This window comes from Vanacampus margaritifer, chromosome 4 (genome assembly GCF_051991255.1).
Source record: "Vanacampus margaritifer isolate UIUO_Vmar chromosome 4, RoL_Vmar_1.0, whole genome shotgun sequence".
Lineage (NCBI taxonomy): Eukaryota > Metazoa > Chordata > Actinopteri > Syngnathiformes > Syngnathidae > Vanacampus > Vanacampus margaritifer.
In genome coordinates, this window is record NC_135435.1 from 28,982,850 (window position 1) to 28,998,901 (window position 16,052).

Here is a 16,052-nt window from a genome sequence, read left to right on the forward strand (position 1 = left end):
CCCACCCCGCTATCATCTCCTTGACGACACAACAGTACGAGTCGATGCACACTTTCCACCTCGAGAAGTACTCCTCGTCACTTACTAACTACTCATACGAAAACGACTTATTGTATGTTTGAAATTAAACCACACCAATTTAAATTGATTACTGTGCTATTTATACGATCATTGGACTGAATCGAAGAATCGGTCAGCACCATCCTGAGTTGGTGTGGAAACGCCACAAAAAGTACTATTCTTTTGCAATGATAAGCAATAGTCATTAAGATGCATTGCAGAAAGGCCTGTGTCAGAAACAATTAGTTGCTTGGTGGAAACTCCCTCAGTGATATTCCATCAGTTGTAAAACGGTAGTGGCGCTGCCGCAATAAGTGAAAATATCGGGTTGTTTAACTTATTGCAGGCTAAATCATTTAGGCTTCAAGACTGATCTGCACACGAGAAAGTAGTACTGATCCCTGTGACTGTACTAGCTAGTGACTTCTTTACTCTTGTAGTCCAGTAAAAGTACTATCGTCCCGTCTAATATGGTGTGATAATTCACCATTTATGTATTTATTTACGTCACTGAAAGCATCAACGCTGTATTGTATAAGTAATCTGACTGAAACTTCAATAAAGCTACAATGTGTCAATAACTGTCAAGGTTTATGGTTCACTTAAACTTCCCTTTGAGATTCCAATAAAACAAAAGAGACCAGTACTCCGTCATTAAAAAAACTTTAGTTTTTTATTCATAGTGCAGTATTATTGCTCCCCTCAAAAATGATATAATTCTCAATAAAATCAAGTACAGTGGAGTTATCAGTGGCTGCTGAGTTGTCAGCTAGGCAAAGACTACTAGCGCCGCCGTGTGGCCAACAATGAGCAGCAGTATGGAACAAACAATATGTAAACATGCAAACAACAGTAAATAAGGAATTGAGAAAAACTTTAAAAAATATTTCATTTAATTTGTACAACACTTGAAAAAGCGATTGCAAACATGAATCAATAAATAAAAATAAAAACACAAACAGGAAGTAAAACAACCTAAATCTGCTCTGTGGCCACGACTGTGGCTTCAAGTGCAAGTTCCAGTACAAGAATAAGAATATATTGTGTGTACATCAATGTGCCTCACACTACACGCTCATTGTGTTTGTGGCCGCCAAGAGCGAGGAGAACAGTGAGTCTGACCTTTTCGACAACACGTCAGGGACGTCCAATTCTGCCACCTGTAAGGTTTGAAGTAACGGTTAGGATTATGGAGTTTGTCATCTGTAGCACATAATAACCCACCTTTCCGTTGTCCATGACCAGAATGCGGTCAGCGTGCATTACAGTGTTGATACGGTGAGCGATGGTGAGCATGGTGCAGTCTTGGAAGGCGTCTCTGATGGTGGTCTGGATCAGGGAGTCCGTCTCGGCATCGATGGACGCCGTCGCCTCGTCCAAAACAATGATCTAGACGAGAGGGACACCATTTTTTTTGGTCAATGCTCAATGTTTGGATGAGGCCACAGGGTTAGTGTTAGGATCAGGGTTAAGGGTTCGTGGTTAAGAATCAGCGGCAAAGGTGAGTAATATATCGGTGCTAGTGAAAAAAACGTGTCCTTTTTTTTTTTTTACATCCCAAAAATTTAGGAATGTAAAAAATGAAGAAAAATTGACATAATTCCACATAAACCGGGTTTAAATACACTTATGATCATTAAAAATTATTATTATTATTTTTTTTACATTTTTATGTTTTGGGGATGAAATGCAGACATCCCAAAAACATCCATCCATCCATTTTCCTAACCCCTTGACCTCACAAGGATCGCGAGGGGTGCTGGAGCCGATCCCAGCTGGGTTCGGGCAGTAGGCGGGGTACAACCTAAACTGGTTGCCAGCCAATCACAGGGCACACAGAGACAAACAACCATCCACACTCACAATCACACCTATGGACAATTTGGAGTGTTCAATTAACCTGCCATGCTTGTCTTTAAAAACACAAAACAACATAAAAATGTAAAAAAATAATAATGAAAAAACTTTTTTTTTTTTTTTAAAAAGCCATAATTCCACATAAACCAGGTTAAACGTTAAGGTTTAATCCGACATGTCGTTGCTGTGAAAAACACTTATGTAATTTTTTCCCCTGGCTTTTTATTTTAATTTTTAATTTTTTTTTTTAAATTTTGTTTTTGGGATGAAACGGAATGCAGACATCCTAAAAACATAAATATGTTAAAAAAAAAAAAAAAATTTTAATGGACATAAATGTTTTAAACCAGGTTTAACATTAAAATTTAACTCAACATATTGTTGTTGCTATGTGAAAAACACTTTTGTCCATTTTTTAAAATATATATATATATATACATTTTTATGTTTTTGGGATGAAAAGGAATGCTGACATCCCAAAACATAAAAATGTTTAAAAAAAAATGGACATTAATGTTTTAAACCAGGTTTAACGTTAAAATTTAAGACAACATATCGGTCGTTGTTGTTATGTGAAAAACACTTTTGTCCATTTAAATATTTATTTATTTTAATTATTTTTTAAATGTTTTTGGGATGAAACTGAATGCAGACATCCCAAAACATAAAATTTGAAAAAATGTCCCCAAAAAAATGGACATAAGTGTTTTTCACATAACAGCAACAATATGAGGGATTAAATCTTAATGTTAAACCTGGTTTATGTGGAACATTTCTCATCTTCTCCCACTCAGTACCTTTACCAACACACTTATCATTACCAGCCCTCATTGTTTTTATTGTAGCTCACTGATTATGTTGTTAAGAAGGAGTGAGTTGATTTTTCGAGTATGCGGGCGGCCATGTCCCAACCTTGGAGTTTCGTAGCAGCGCTCTCGCCATGCACATCAACTGTCGCTCTCCGACTGAGAAGTTCTCTCCGTTCTCAAACACCTGCCCCTGAAGCTGACCTTCCAGTTTGGAGATCTGCGGAGACAAAACATCACTTGATTGAGGACTCGTCAGGAGATGTGAGTGGAAGATCAAAATATAGGCCAGTGTCTCTCTCCGAAATTCTTTTTCATAAACTTTAACTGTGCATCATCTTTGGAAATTGGAAACTGAACTAGATTTGAACCAAAAGAGCATCGTCCCTGGTGCACCGATGGCTCACCGAGTCCTTCATGTAGGTCCTCTCCAGCGCTGCCCAGATCTCCTCGTCACTGTAGCTGTTAAAAGGATCCAAGTTGTGCCTGTCGGTGTAGTCACAGACGGCCTTCAGTCACTGGCAGTACACAACGTGCCCGCTCGCTATTAGTTACCTGACTGTGCCGATGAAAAGCACGGGGTCCTGGGGGATGATGGACAGTTTGCTGCGCAGATCTTGCAGACCGATGGTGGAGATGTCAACCCCGTCTATCAGGATGCTTCCCGCCGTTGGCTCGACCAGCCGGAACAGCGCCACCCCTAAAGAGGACTTACCTGCAGACAGACAAGCAGCAAATGGAGGACAGGGCGAAAGACAGTTTTTGGCGGCCATTGGAGATCATTCAGTCATAAAACGGTGAGAGTTGTAAGAAATGTGAGATTTGTAAACAGTCCACAGATGAGAACACCTGAAATCTCATTAAAAGGTTGAAAAGGACAACAAATGGTTTCTGAAGCCTCACCAGAACCCGTCCTTCCCACGATGCCCAGCTTCTCTCCGGCGCGGATGAGGAAGTCCAACCCGTTCAGGACAATGGGTGTGTTCTCACGGTACTTCATCTTGTAGTCCCGGAAGGTGATGGACCCGCCCGTGGGCCAGTTCTTCGGGATATTAGCGCCTTCCATGTGTCTGGGGCCCTCTGCTGTACAACCCTGTTTCCGAGAAGGTTGGATTTGAGATCCAACTGTGAAACGGTCGAATCAGGATTGGCTTCTGTGAAGCTATCTGACCGTGATGTACTCCTGCAGCCTCTCCACTGAGTTGAACCTGGCTTCAACTTCTGTGGCTTGCTTCACCACGTACTGCAGCATGCCCGTCAACTGTACACACACCACATACGTCATGTCCAGAGGTGGGAAGTAACAGAGTACAAATACTTCACTACCCATATGTAAGTCGATTTTGTTTTTAAGCTATCATTTTCTGTTATTTAGTTTTCTGATTAAATTGTATTTTTACTCTCTCCGTTTGAAAGCAGATATCTGTACTTTTGCTTTACTTTTTGGAAACTATTTCATGGTTTGAGAAGTTCCTGTTTATGTGCCAAGTTCAGAGCTCCAGACTGCCCCTAAATGGTGGCATTTTGCCCCTAAAAATTGGGACAGTGCACGCAAAATTTTCATTCATTGGTGCCAGTGCAACCAGTACATTTGCAGATTTTTTTTTATTTGTATTTTTTATTTTATATATATTTTATTTATTTATATACTGTTCTTGAAAACTTTTATTAGCTGTCAAACTTCTGTGCCACACTTCAGCCCATTTATCAGTAATATTGTGAAAATAAGTGGGATGATTATTTACTTTGCAAGTCAATTTATAGTGTGTGCCCCTAAATCCTCTACTTGTGCCCTTAAAATTTCAGGTTAGGAGCTACTGTAATCCTTAAAAAAAAAAAATTAATCTGGTGCTTTCCACTGTACAAAAACGGATTTGCCAGTCGTCAAGTCGTTGTTACAAGTACAATTGACTATAAAAAGGAAGGATTTTTACTGACAATTACAACAATCGTGTCAGTACTTTTTTAAGTTTACTCAGTTTAATCGGTACTTCAACTTTTTCCAGAGTATTTTTCAAAGGTGGGAAACTGGGCTGGTTCTTGGTTAGTTTTTGTTTTTGGTTCTGACTAACCTTTTGATAACTGTTGTTGCAGTGTGCTTCTTTAAAGGAAGAACATAATAATAATAATAATAATAATAATAATAATAATAAACAATAATAATAATAATTATTATTTAATAATAATAATAATAATAATAATAATAATAATAATAATAATAATAATGCATTAGATTTATATGGCGCTTGCTCACACTTTTGTCACCTCTGGTCATGTGACCGTCACTCAGTCAAATTGACTTCTCAACAGAATGCCGCCGGCTCGGCTACCTGTACTTACCTGTGTGGTGTAGGCCAAAGCCAGGCCCTTCAAAGACGGACTGATCTTCTCATTACTACTCAAAACCACAAAGAGCGACACGAACAAGGCCAGCGTGGCTGCCATGAAATCAAGCCTGAAGGACAGCCAGCGGTTTCCAGCGTGAAAGAGCATAAAGTGGTTCGAGTTGATGTTGTTCATGGACTTAAACCTATGACACAGGACAGGACGATGGCACCAGAGCATCGATGTAGCGAGTGCAACTGTTTAAAAATGTTGTCTTACAACTCGACATGGCTGTCCCTCATATTGTAGGCGTGGATGGTGCTGAGGCCCTGCAGCGTGGATGTGGTGTGGGAGATGCAGGGAGAGCGACTGATGTTCTCCATCTTCTTCATCAAGCGGACGCTCCTCTGGAACATGCTGCAGAAGCAACACGTTTTAAACTCCTTGCACGAGGCACAAAGCGCACATCCTGCTGGTCCAAAGTGGAGTTAACGCACAAGAGCATGAGCGTGAAAAAAAGTCCCATGATGAGCACAGCGATGAGCATGGGGGGGAAGACGGCGGAGATGGTGATCACTGTGCAGGTCACCAGCAGGGCGAACTGCATCAAGGGATCCATGTGGAGCGGCAGAACATTATCCACCTCCTCCTGGTCTTTGGAGAAGCGGTTGAGGATGCGGCCCGTTGGCGTGGTGTCGAAGAAGCTCATGGGACTGCCCATGATCTGGAACAAAAAATGACTGAATCTTATATTTGATAAGAACCTGGTAAATGAAGTAAATGTCTTCATCTGTCATTTGTATTGTAATAAGATGTTTGAGATACTTGAAATTACAATAACATTGTTATTCAATTGTTGGGTCAGAAAGATAGTTGCATGTACGTCCTCTTTGATGTCAAGATGACCCGGGTACCTTCTTGAGTATGGTGTCGTGGAAGCGGCAGGCAGCTTTCAAGGTCACATGAGTGTAGAAGAAGCACTTCACCACAGCCAAGAGCAACATGGCCAACACCATCATGCCGTAGATCAGCTGGTAGAAGTGCAGGTCCGGGTTCTTGGTAATGTCGCCCTGCTCGGACGTGGTCCCGTTGGCCGACTGGACCTAGCAACGTGAACGTGAAGTTACAATGCATTAGCCTCAATGTGCTTTGGTCTGAATTTGTTCCTTGCCATCTCTGCCTTTCATTTTTCTGCTCCACAGGTAAGCAATTTTTGATTACTTTCCAAATGAGTAAAATTTTGTTTCGTGTTTTTGTTAGATTATAGTTTGATGGTAAAACAACAGATATTGTGAATTAATCCTTTTTAAAAAAAATTTTTAAACAAGTTTCTCGGTGGCTGATTGGGACCAGGGGAAATGAGGGCCCTTTTTCATCCTGTGTCTAGGACACCCTCAAGACAGGGCATGACATGAAAATGAAAATAGTTGTAGTAATATGTGTGTGTGTCCATGTGTTCTCACCCCGCTGCCCTGGTTAAGCCAATAGCTGAGCCACCAGTTGGAAAAGGCCGTGCAGCCGATCATCAACACCACGTTCAGGAAGACAAGGAAGGTGATGATGTAACCTGAAGAAATGCACCCAAAATACATGCATTGTTTCTCTGTGTGTGCATTTATATATGCATGTTATTTATATACAGTGGACCACAGTTATTTGTGGGTAATAGTGAGGGTTAGCTTGCAAATAACGAAAGCCTGCGTATAAATGAGGCCAGTGGAATGCATTGGGGTGGGGGAATTAAAGCTAAAAATTCTCCAAAACACACTAAAAAATCTCTAATATGCGGTTTCCACGAAAAAACTGGTTGGCTCCCCTTCGAAAATCAATCAATCAATCAATCAATCAACTGTTAAATATTGAAAACATATTCAATATGTCGGGGTCCAGTGTGTATTGTTAATGTGTGTGAGGGTGTGTGCGTTTTCAACCTCCTGCCGCCTTGCAGTAACGTCCATAAATCCTCCAGGATACAGCGCCCTCTGTGGACGACTCCTTGCTCACCAGCTGGTCACCATCCTCTAATGAAATTTGCCGACTCACTATAAAACAAATATTCAAATATACACACACTCTAAGTACACTTGCACAATTGAATCACATCCTATATGAGACCACTAATGGGAAACAAAGTTTAGTATTGTGGACCTCTTTGAGGTGTACATTATTTGATCAAAATAATCTGCGAAATAAAGGAGTGCCGACTCACATTTTGGGCTGGTTATGTCTCCCACCTCATCTTCGTCTATGATGTCGAACGCTGTGAGGAAGAGCAGCTGTTAGTACTGAAAAATATTATAACATTTTTAATACCTAATTTCATATATCAACTATTGTTACACATTATGAACATTCCAATTCTTTATATTAGCCTTGCGGAAATATTTTGTGTGCTGTGCAGAGCAGATGGTGTTGATTTCGGTATAATCTGACCTAAACTGGGTCATACTATTTAGTCTAAAAAAGTTCCTTCACAGCGCTTTGTGCGAAAACACATTTGGTCCTTGAGAACAGAATCTGTTTTGAACACCCACATCTGACTCTGTTTTCGCCACTGCTCACGGAAAAGTACCAGAGAGTATGTTTTGTCCTCAAATGAAAGAGAGGAGGTCTTTTTAACTATAAGAAACCGTTGTACACGTAGAAGAGCACATTTGACGCTCTGAATCCCACGATGTTTAAGTGATGATTAGAGGCAGTTATTTGTCCAGAGACTCTCTGTTTTTATTAAATCATTTTTGCAAAGGTGTATTTTTCTTACATTAAATCTATCTTCATTTTTGGAACACGCAAAGAGGACAAATTCATTTATTCCTCTTCAGTACCCTTCCAAGTTCAAACACTCCAAAAAGTGCTATAATAAGACTGACAAAAGTAACAGTGGTAGTCACAGTGATGGTTATGACAATAATAGCAATATTATGCTTAGTATTAGTAACTGTAAAATGATTGCTTTGGTGTCATTTTGTGGCCAAGGAACTATGTTGATGTGAAAGGAGGAGCTCCATTTAGTCAGATCGTAACCTTTTCTAATAGAGGCAGAAAGAAACGTCTCCAGGATTTTTTTCTCTCCCTGGGCTAAAGCGGGGCTTGACGGATACAATGGTGTAGTCTACACAGATTTCTGGCAGTGCTATAGCACCACCTAGCCCTGGTGTAGCGCCATTGCTGGTAGTAGAAAAATGCAATATAGTAGTAGAACTCATAGAGCAAGTAGTAATTGTAGAAACCGGGGTTGACGATTCCGCTGTCTGCTCGATCTCTCAGCTCAGTTTCTGTCGCCATCACGGGACGAGCCTCCTCTTTTTTCTCAGGCTGAACACAACAGAAGTAGAAGACAGATAAGAAGAGAAAGAAGAAGAAAAAGAAGACAGATAAGTGGACGCCAGTCTGACTTTGGCCTGTTCTGCCTGGTAGCTGCTGATGAGCTGAGCGTAGCGTCCGTTGGCCCTGATGAGCGCCTGGTGGTTCCCAGACTCCTGGACCTCGCCGTTCTCCAGCAGCAGAATGTCATCACAGAACTCCAGATACTGATGGAGTAGTAAGAATAGAAACAATAGCAATACATGGAATTCTGTAGATGATTCTTAAAGGTCTTCAATACAGTAGAGTAGACATGTAAGTGCAAAATGTTGTAAAAAAAAACACATTATAAACCACAGATTTCCACAATATAGCATATTGACAAACTAGTAACGGGCAAACACTGCAGTAGCAATAATAGTACTTTGCTCTGTGGCTTGGCTACCTGGAGTTGGTGCGTGACCAGGATGATGGACTTTCCCCGCAGCTGGCGCTTGATGCACTCCTCAAAGATGTGCTTGCCCACGTGGGCGTCCACAGCCGAGAGAGGGTCGTCTAGAAGGAAGATGTCCTTGTTGGCGTAGACGGCCCGAGCCAGGCTGATCCTCTGCTTCTGGCCGCCCGACAGATTCAGGCCGCGCTCGCCGATCTGACCACAATAACAAGCACTCAAGCCTCGGAGGAAAGGGATGGACATCCAATAGCGATCAAAATTAACAAAATAATTGAAATGACAATAGAAATCATCAAAATCAACACTAGAAATCAAAGTACAATATGAGTCCCCAATAACAATAGAAATCAACACTAGAGATCAACCAACAATATGAAAACAAAAGCAATTAACAAAATAATATAAATCAGCAGTTACAATATGAATCAAATAAGAAAAGAAATCAATTCAAAGAACAAACAAAAGCAACACGAGAAACCAACAACAACAGAAATTATACTGGACATAAAAACAACGTAGCATATACCTCTGTGCGATCGGCATGTGGGAGTATTTTCAGATCGGGTCGAAGGCTGCACACGTCCAAAACTCTTTCGTATCTGCACATAAACTCACATATTAGCACACTTTAACTGACTCCTTACTTCACTCTAAACCAGAGAGAGGAGCAATAAGGCAAGTAGTATTTATAGTAATAAGTATTTAGAAGTATTGTGACAATTGTTTTGTTTTTCTTTTTCATTATTCCTGTCATTCATTTGTGGCAAATCTGTTTTTCATGGTGCACATTACTTGTGCTTGTCCATAGGGCTTCCCATCAGGATGTTTTCTTGAACGGTTCCGTGGAAGATCCACGCCTGCTGAGAAACGTATGCAAAGGTCCCGTCGGCCGAGACCGAGCCCTCGAGGAGGTGCATCTAAAAAAATAAAAGGCGCCACATAAAAGTCTTTGCGTTGGGAAAGAGTGCCTTGGCGGAGGTACTGTGGGTGATGCGACTCACCTGCTCCAAAATGCTAGAAATCAGTGAGCTTTTTCCACTTCCCACATTCCCGCAGACACCCACTAACTTGCCCTTGGGGAGCGCCAGGGAAACGTTCCTCAGAGTGGGGAGGAAGTCGGATTTTTCATCCGCCTTAAGTCCAGTTTCTCCGTTGTCTGTCACCATTCCCTCGTTGAACACGCCGGGCTGTGGGGCGTCACTCTGGCCGTCTGGTTTGAGCCAGCACAAGGTAGCGTTTATCATCTCAATGGCCAAGTTGCTGTCTTTCTTCTGCACCAAATAGGGATCTGGATTCTGGATTTGCAATAATTTCTGGAGGCAAGGATGGAAAGTTATATCAGGACTGGGTGGTCCAGGCCAGGAGGGGTTCACTGGGGTTTCAGTTGTCCCTCAGGACCACCGAAAGACACTCCCAACGTTTTTGACATAATGTTGTGGCTTAAAAAAAAACGTTTTTTTGTTTTTAACTTTTACATTTACTATTGAACCACAAATATGCAGGACATTACTATACTTGGTGGTCTACTTCTTGGTGAGAAATATAAATGTCAGACGATAGACTACAGAAGCCTATGCACTTTTGTCTTCTGTCCACACACCAAACTTCAAGATCGCCCAGAGCGCCAGACCGTTAACACCAAGTCAAGTTTCCTACCTTGAGACGTGCCACGGACACGTTGGCTTCAGCCAGAGCCTTCACGGACATCGGCAACAGAGCCAGGCAGAAGCGCAAGGCGTTGAAGATGGCGATGGTAGTGAAGGCCTGGTGATGACAAAACATCGTTATCATCATCAATCTCTATGCAAGTCGAAAATCGAAATCTAAAATCTGACTGCTAGTCCTAACACTGACTGAAGTTTGAATCCCTGTTACATGAAATTAAAACTAATATCATCCCAACAGTATATGCTCTTCATTTAATTGCATGTTAGCTTTTTTTTGTCCAATCAGATTACAGCCACTGCATGTTGCCATGTCCATGTACTTTGCCCTGGGTCTTCAGAATCCCTGTAGTGCTGTTTGATGTAACTGAAACTAGCAGACTAGCGTCTCTCTAAAAACTGTCATCAACAGTGTTGTTACAGTTACCTTGAAAAAACAACTTAGTTACTTTACCGATTACTTGCTTTTAAATTAAATTAGATGGCAAATTACATTGATAGTTACATTCAGCAAACTACGTCCATTTTTTTCCACTTACTTGGAAGTGCATTTTTAACAGTGACATTTAAGAATAAGTTTAAAGACAACCTTTTGGACTTAATAATTACTTAGAATTACTTTTATTTAATTTTTTAAAACTACTTAGTAGCGCGTGACTGGCATCACTGGTCACCAAGTCGGCTATTTCTTCCTTCGCGGCTCTGGTTTGGTGTACTCACTTCGGTGGTGTTGATCTTGAAGCCCAACAAGGTGTGCAGCATGAAGGTGAGCACGGTGGCCAGGGTGGGGATGATGCTAGTGATGCTGGTGTTGGTGTTCTGGATGTAACTGGCTGCGCGCAGATGACTTTTCTCAGTTTGCCTCAACTCTGGAAGAATCCACAAAATAGGTCCCTGTCATCATTCATGTCACAAAAGTCTCCAAAGAATGTTGGTGATTTTACTCATACTTGCATGATTTTATCCTTGAAAATTCCAACTGTTTTTCCTCCTATACCGTGATTTATTTTATTTTTATTTTGCACCATAAAAAGAAAATCAACGTGGGATTTTCACATATTAATGGTCATAATTGTATTTATTATTTTTATTATTATTTTTTTCAGATTCAAGTTATTTCTATGACCACAGTTTTTTTTCTTTCATTAACAGAGAAGTCTACACATGTACAATTCTATGATTTTATCCTTGAAAATACCGTCCCCTCCAAAAAAAATTATCATATTCATTTTTTTATAGTACATATTTTTATGCATATTTCTTGCAGCGTTAATTTTTTAATTACATGTTTTTTACTCACACTTGTATGGTTGCATTCTTGAAGAATTACGGTACATTTTCTTTCTTGTAATGTGTTTTTACGGGGAAAAAAATCATGTTTTAACTATTTATTTTCTGATTTTACTCTAAACAACTAGAATTTTTTTTCTCATAATACTATGACTTTTTACTTCCAAAAATGACATCTTTAAGAAGATTTGATGGCACTTTTTTTCATAGTACATTGTTTTTGATGCTGTAATGCTTGTCATTCGTCTAAAGCCATACCTGCGACCTTCTTCTCAAAGGACTCTTCCCAGGCGTACATCTTGATGAGCTTGATGCTGTTGAGGATCTCGTTCATGGTGCGAACGCGACTGTCCGTCATCAAGACAGCTTTGTGCCGGAACTTGTTGATGAGCTTGGCCATGAAAAACTGACCACCGGGGGGGGGGGGGGAAAAACACACCAATTAGTGATCTTAAAAATCTATTTAAAAAAATGGCGGCAGTGCATTTGTTTCCTGACCTGCAATGGGACGAAGACCAAGTAGGTAGCGACACCTATCAGCGCCGTGGTGCCCAGGGTGTAGCAGGCGTAGATGATGCACGCAAAGAAGAGAACCGGGGCCGATATCACGAAGCTGCAAAACAGCACGGCCTCGAACAGCTTGTGGCCGTCGCTACTCAGGACGTTAATGATCTTTGAGGGAGAGAGAAAGCCATGTTTATTTGGAAATGGAACAGTCATTAAAGTCAAGGCTTGCCCAAGTGCACCGTTTCCCAACCTTTACTTTGGTGCCACCTTGGTGCCAACAAACAATGTTGGCGTGTGATGAGGTACTTTATTTAAACAAAAGTTATGCTTTGCTACCATCTTGTGTCCTCTCTGGGCTGTTATGAACTTTTTTTTGCTTCACTGTATATTAAAATAATGATGCTCTTGTCTAAATGTATTGACAAATTCAGTAAAATCTGGGCCTGTTTCATTATAAGATAATTATTATTATTATATTAATTAATAAATATACTGTAAATTATAATACTTATACTTAAGAAACTGCCAAGTATAGACATATCGTAGATGATACTACTGTATTACTAATATTGTAATTTCAGCCTAAAAAAATCTCCAGTTTTTTGTTGTCGAAAAAAAAATACACCTAAATGTATTAATTTAGCCAAAAATAATTTATGCTTTGGGGGTGGTGGGGGTGTAGGATGAAGTCATTTTTTGACTCTCAATTGTGTGCCTTTGTCCTAAAAAAAATGGAGACTATTTTGTCATAATATTAAAACCCAACTGGAAGCTGTAAGGTATACCTCTCCAATGGAGATGCCGCTGTGCACCCGCAGTGAGATGATCTTCTGGTAGCCCAGGATGCTGAAGGCTCCCTTCAGACGAACGGCGGTGCGCAGGTTGACAGCCCACAGCAGCGAGGTGAAGAAACCCTTGATGAACTCAGAGGTGAACAGAGCAAAGCAGAGGCCGATACCATGCGTCTGAGTTGACTTGGAAGAGTCGTCGACATAATCCAGGAGCAGGCGTACCAGAACAGCCTGGGAGAGGTTGGAAATGGTGTTACAATGGTACAAGGTCCAAACCTACTAGACCAGGGCCCCCAGATCTGTCTGAACCCCTTGTTTCAGTGACTTTATGGAGACGGAGTAGACTCACCGGACCCACAAAGGCTGCCATCATGGCTAACATTCCGACCATGGTGGAGAGAATAAGCCTGGTTCTTTGGAAACGAATAATGACCCGGACCAAAGAGGCCTTTTCCAGACCAGACTTTTCTAATTCCTCCTCCCAGAGTCTCTGGAGCCTGAAGGGAGCACACGGTTTGTTATTCCAGAATCATTCTCACATTCGTCTGTCAGGCTCGATCGACAGTATGCATCCGGGTATACCACTACTTCAAGACAGAATTAGGGCGATTGTGGATTGTTTTCAAGAAATTTCAGCCTTTCACATCTGGTTTGGTTTCTGTCCTACTTGGTGCGTTCCAAGCCCAAATCTCTGCAGGAAGGTGTCTGAGTAGATTCTCAGTCATTAAAGTCAAGGTCATTTGCAAAAGTGGATTGGAGGCGACTGGACTCTTCCTGGTTGTTCAAGATGGTTCACCTTTAATCCAAAAGGCTTCTTCAGATCTAAATTTTGTGTGGAGTTCCTCTATGTATATCTCTGGTGGGTCTGCCCCCTGTGGGTAGTTACATTAGGGTTGCTATTGGATTAAAGTTAAGATGTCCTTAACAATCAAACAGGACGATTCTCATTGCCTCAATTCAACAATCCCCAGAAAGGATCAGCTAGGTCATAAAAAAAAAAAAATCATGAAGAAGAGTTCTGGACCTGTCCGTGCTTCCACCAGCCTCATCCAAAGGCGACAGTTTGAGGGCGCTTATGTCCAGCCTGTTCCGGAATATGTCCCACATCATAGAGGTCATCCATGAGAAGGTGGTGAAGGAAAGGAACCCTGCATTGTCCAACGGGTTGGGCCTAGACAGAGAAAGCCAGCAGCGGTTGTGTTAGCAATGTGTTAGCGACTTTTTAAAATGAAGCACTGCTGAAAGCACACTGACTGTGACGAGGTCCAGCGGAAAGGTTTGAGGGTCTGAACGCTCTGCTTGTACTTCCCAAACAGCGACGGCGAAGTTTTGTTGCCGGCATTGTCGCTTCCTTTGATCTAAAAGACCAAACACGTGCGAGGTTGTTTATGAAGGCACGGGAAGGCGGTGTTTATTTGCTGTGCACTCACACAAAAGGCTTGATTGTTTTTCTCTGGATCGGAATCCGCTGCCTTCATCTTGTCCTGTAGTCAGACACATATAGAATTTAACACTGTTTTCCAAAATTTGTGAGAGGAATGAAATATTTTATTATGAGGAAAAATCACACGACTGGAGGTTATCCCACGTGACTTTGTGTATGTACACACTTACCTAATTATATATTACATATAAACATAAAAAGCCTGCACAATCACGTTCACAAAATTTTAGAGTCTTCAATGGGGATAACAGGCATGTTTATGGAGCCAGGAAATCAAGGTTCAAGACACTCAATTCAACAGGAACGTTTCCTTTGAGCTAAGAAATTCGCAAATCAAATTGACTGGCATGATGTCATTTCCCCACAGTAATTTGTGATTTTCTTAAAACTTGAATGTTTCGGCTTGAGACTTGAACATATTCAACTTAATCCAACCTCTCCTAGTGACCCGATGTACGGCTCAGGGCTGTGTGCTGTATTCACCGACAAACAAACAGTGTTACGTCAATACAACCAACCAGTCAGTAACAAGTTCAGCTAGTAGCAAGTAGCTTCATAAAAAGCTTAAAAGACTAAATTGAATTCTAATTCGGCGCGCCTTGCCTGTCGGCTATTTAGACAAAAATAATTCCTGATACTGTAACCTGGCAATGCGTCTTGTTTCTCCACTTTTGTGTCTGTTGTCTGTACATTCCTCTGATGTACACATGCAACGGGTGCCGGCGCTCTGCCCACTTTTGACAAGGTATTGGGAGAGCTGTTGTTGATGGTGCAAAATACAGTGTTCCCTCGCTATAACACGGCTCACTTTTCACGGCCTCGCTGTTTCGAGGATTTTTTTTTGTGCAATTTTGCATGCATTTTTTTTTTTTTACAGTAATGTACCTATTTTATAAAAAAATATGAAGGTTTCAACATTGAGAATGTTAAAACAAAGAGAAATGTGAGAAAATGTAAATGCCTTAATTAGAAAAGTGTAACATAAAGCTAACGACTTTGCGGATTTCATTTTTTGCAGGTATTTTTTTTAACCTAACCCATGCGGAAAATGAGGTTGCGTTTAGAGACTGGCACTTTGTGGAACACTATATTATGGGTTGATGCATAAATATTTCGGTATAAAATGATATATAAAGTTATGATGGTTATGATATGACGTTATAGAGCAGAGTTGTCTCATTATGGAGCGGTGCACAAACAAATAACATCACATTAGTACTGTACTTAAAAATCAGTTACCTGCAGATGTGTGAAGGACGAGGAGGAGGAGAGCGTGTGGCGCAATTCAAGTTAATCCAAAGACTGAAACAGCATTTCCCCCCCTCTGCATTTGTTACACAAGAAGCTTCAAAGGTTACAATGACTAGAGGTGAGCATGTGTAAGCACGTTTACGAGCAACTATGCACACGCGCTCTCTCTCTCTCTCTCTCCCTCCCTACTATATTATGACTTTTCACAATGACTTTTTCTTTATTTTATTTATCCTTCAATTAACTAGGTAGGTCAGTTGAGAAGCATTTCTCATTTACAATGATAACTTGGACATTGTT

The 16,052-nt window shown here is 41.0% G+C and overlaps 1 protein-coding gene across 2 annotated transcripts; it reads right to left on the reverse strand.

The window, feature by feature from the left end:
* Window positions 1–714: 714 nt before the first annotated feature.
* Window positions 715–15,860, reverse strand: abcc12 (ATP-binding cassette, sub-family C (CFTR/MRP), member 12). Of its 2 annotated transcripts, XM_077563128.1 has the most exons (30): window positions 15,741–15,860; window positions 14,488–14,541; window positions 14,312–14,415; window positions 14,082–14,228; window positions 13,407–13,554; window positions 13,052–13,288; window positions 12,258–12,431; window positions 12,018–12,165; window positions 11,190–11,338; window positions 10,462–10,569; window positions 9,807–10,118; window positions 9,598–9,722; window positions 9,332–9,404; window positions 8,797–9,000; window positions 8,444–8,578; window positions 8,279–8,363; window positions 7,258–7,308; window positions 6,980–7,090; window positions 6,512–6,615; window positions 5,963–6,151; window positions 5,546–5,772; window positions 5,328–5,465; window positions 5,064–5,253; window positions 3,895–3,984; window positions 3,627–3,816; window positions 3,279–3,438; window positions 3,131–3,209; window positions 2,830–2,943; window positions 1,285–1,449; window positions 715–1,220 (listed from the first exon to the last, which is right to left on the reverse strand). In XM_077563128.1, the coding sequence occupies exons 2-30, from the start codon at window positions 14,533–14,535 to the stop codon at window positions 1,128–1,130; spliced, it is 4,098 nt and encodes a 1,365-aa protein (XP_077419254.1). In that variant the 5' UTR covers window positions 14,536–14,541; window positions 15,741–15,860; the 3' UTR covers window positions 715–1,127. The 2 variants fall into 2 exon arrangements, with proteins under 2 accessions (XP_077419254.1, XP_077419253.1); XM_077563127.1 differs by lacking the exon at window positions 15,741–15,860 and having other exon boundaries at window positions 14,488–15,354.
* Window positions 15,861–16,052: the final 192 nt, after the last annotated feature.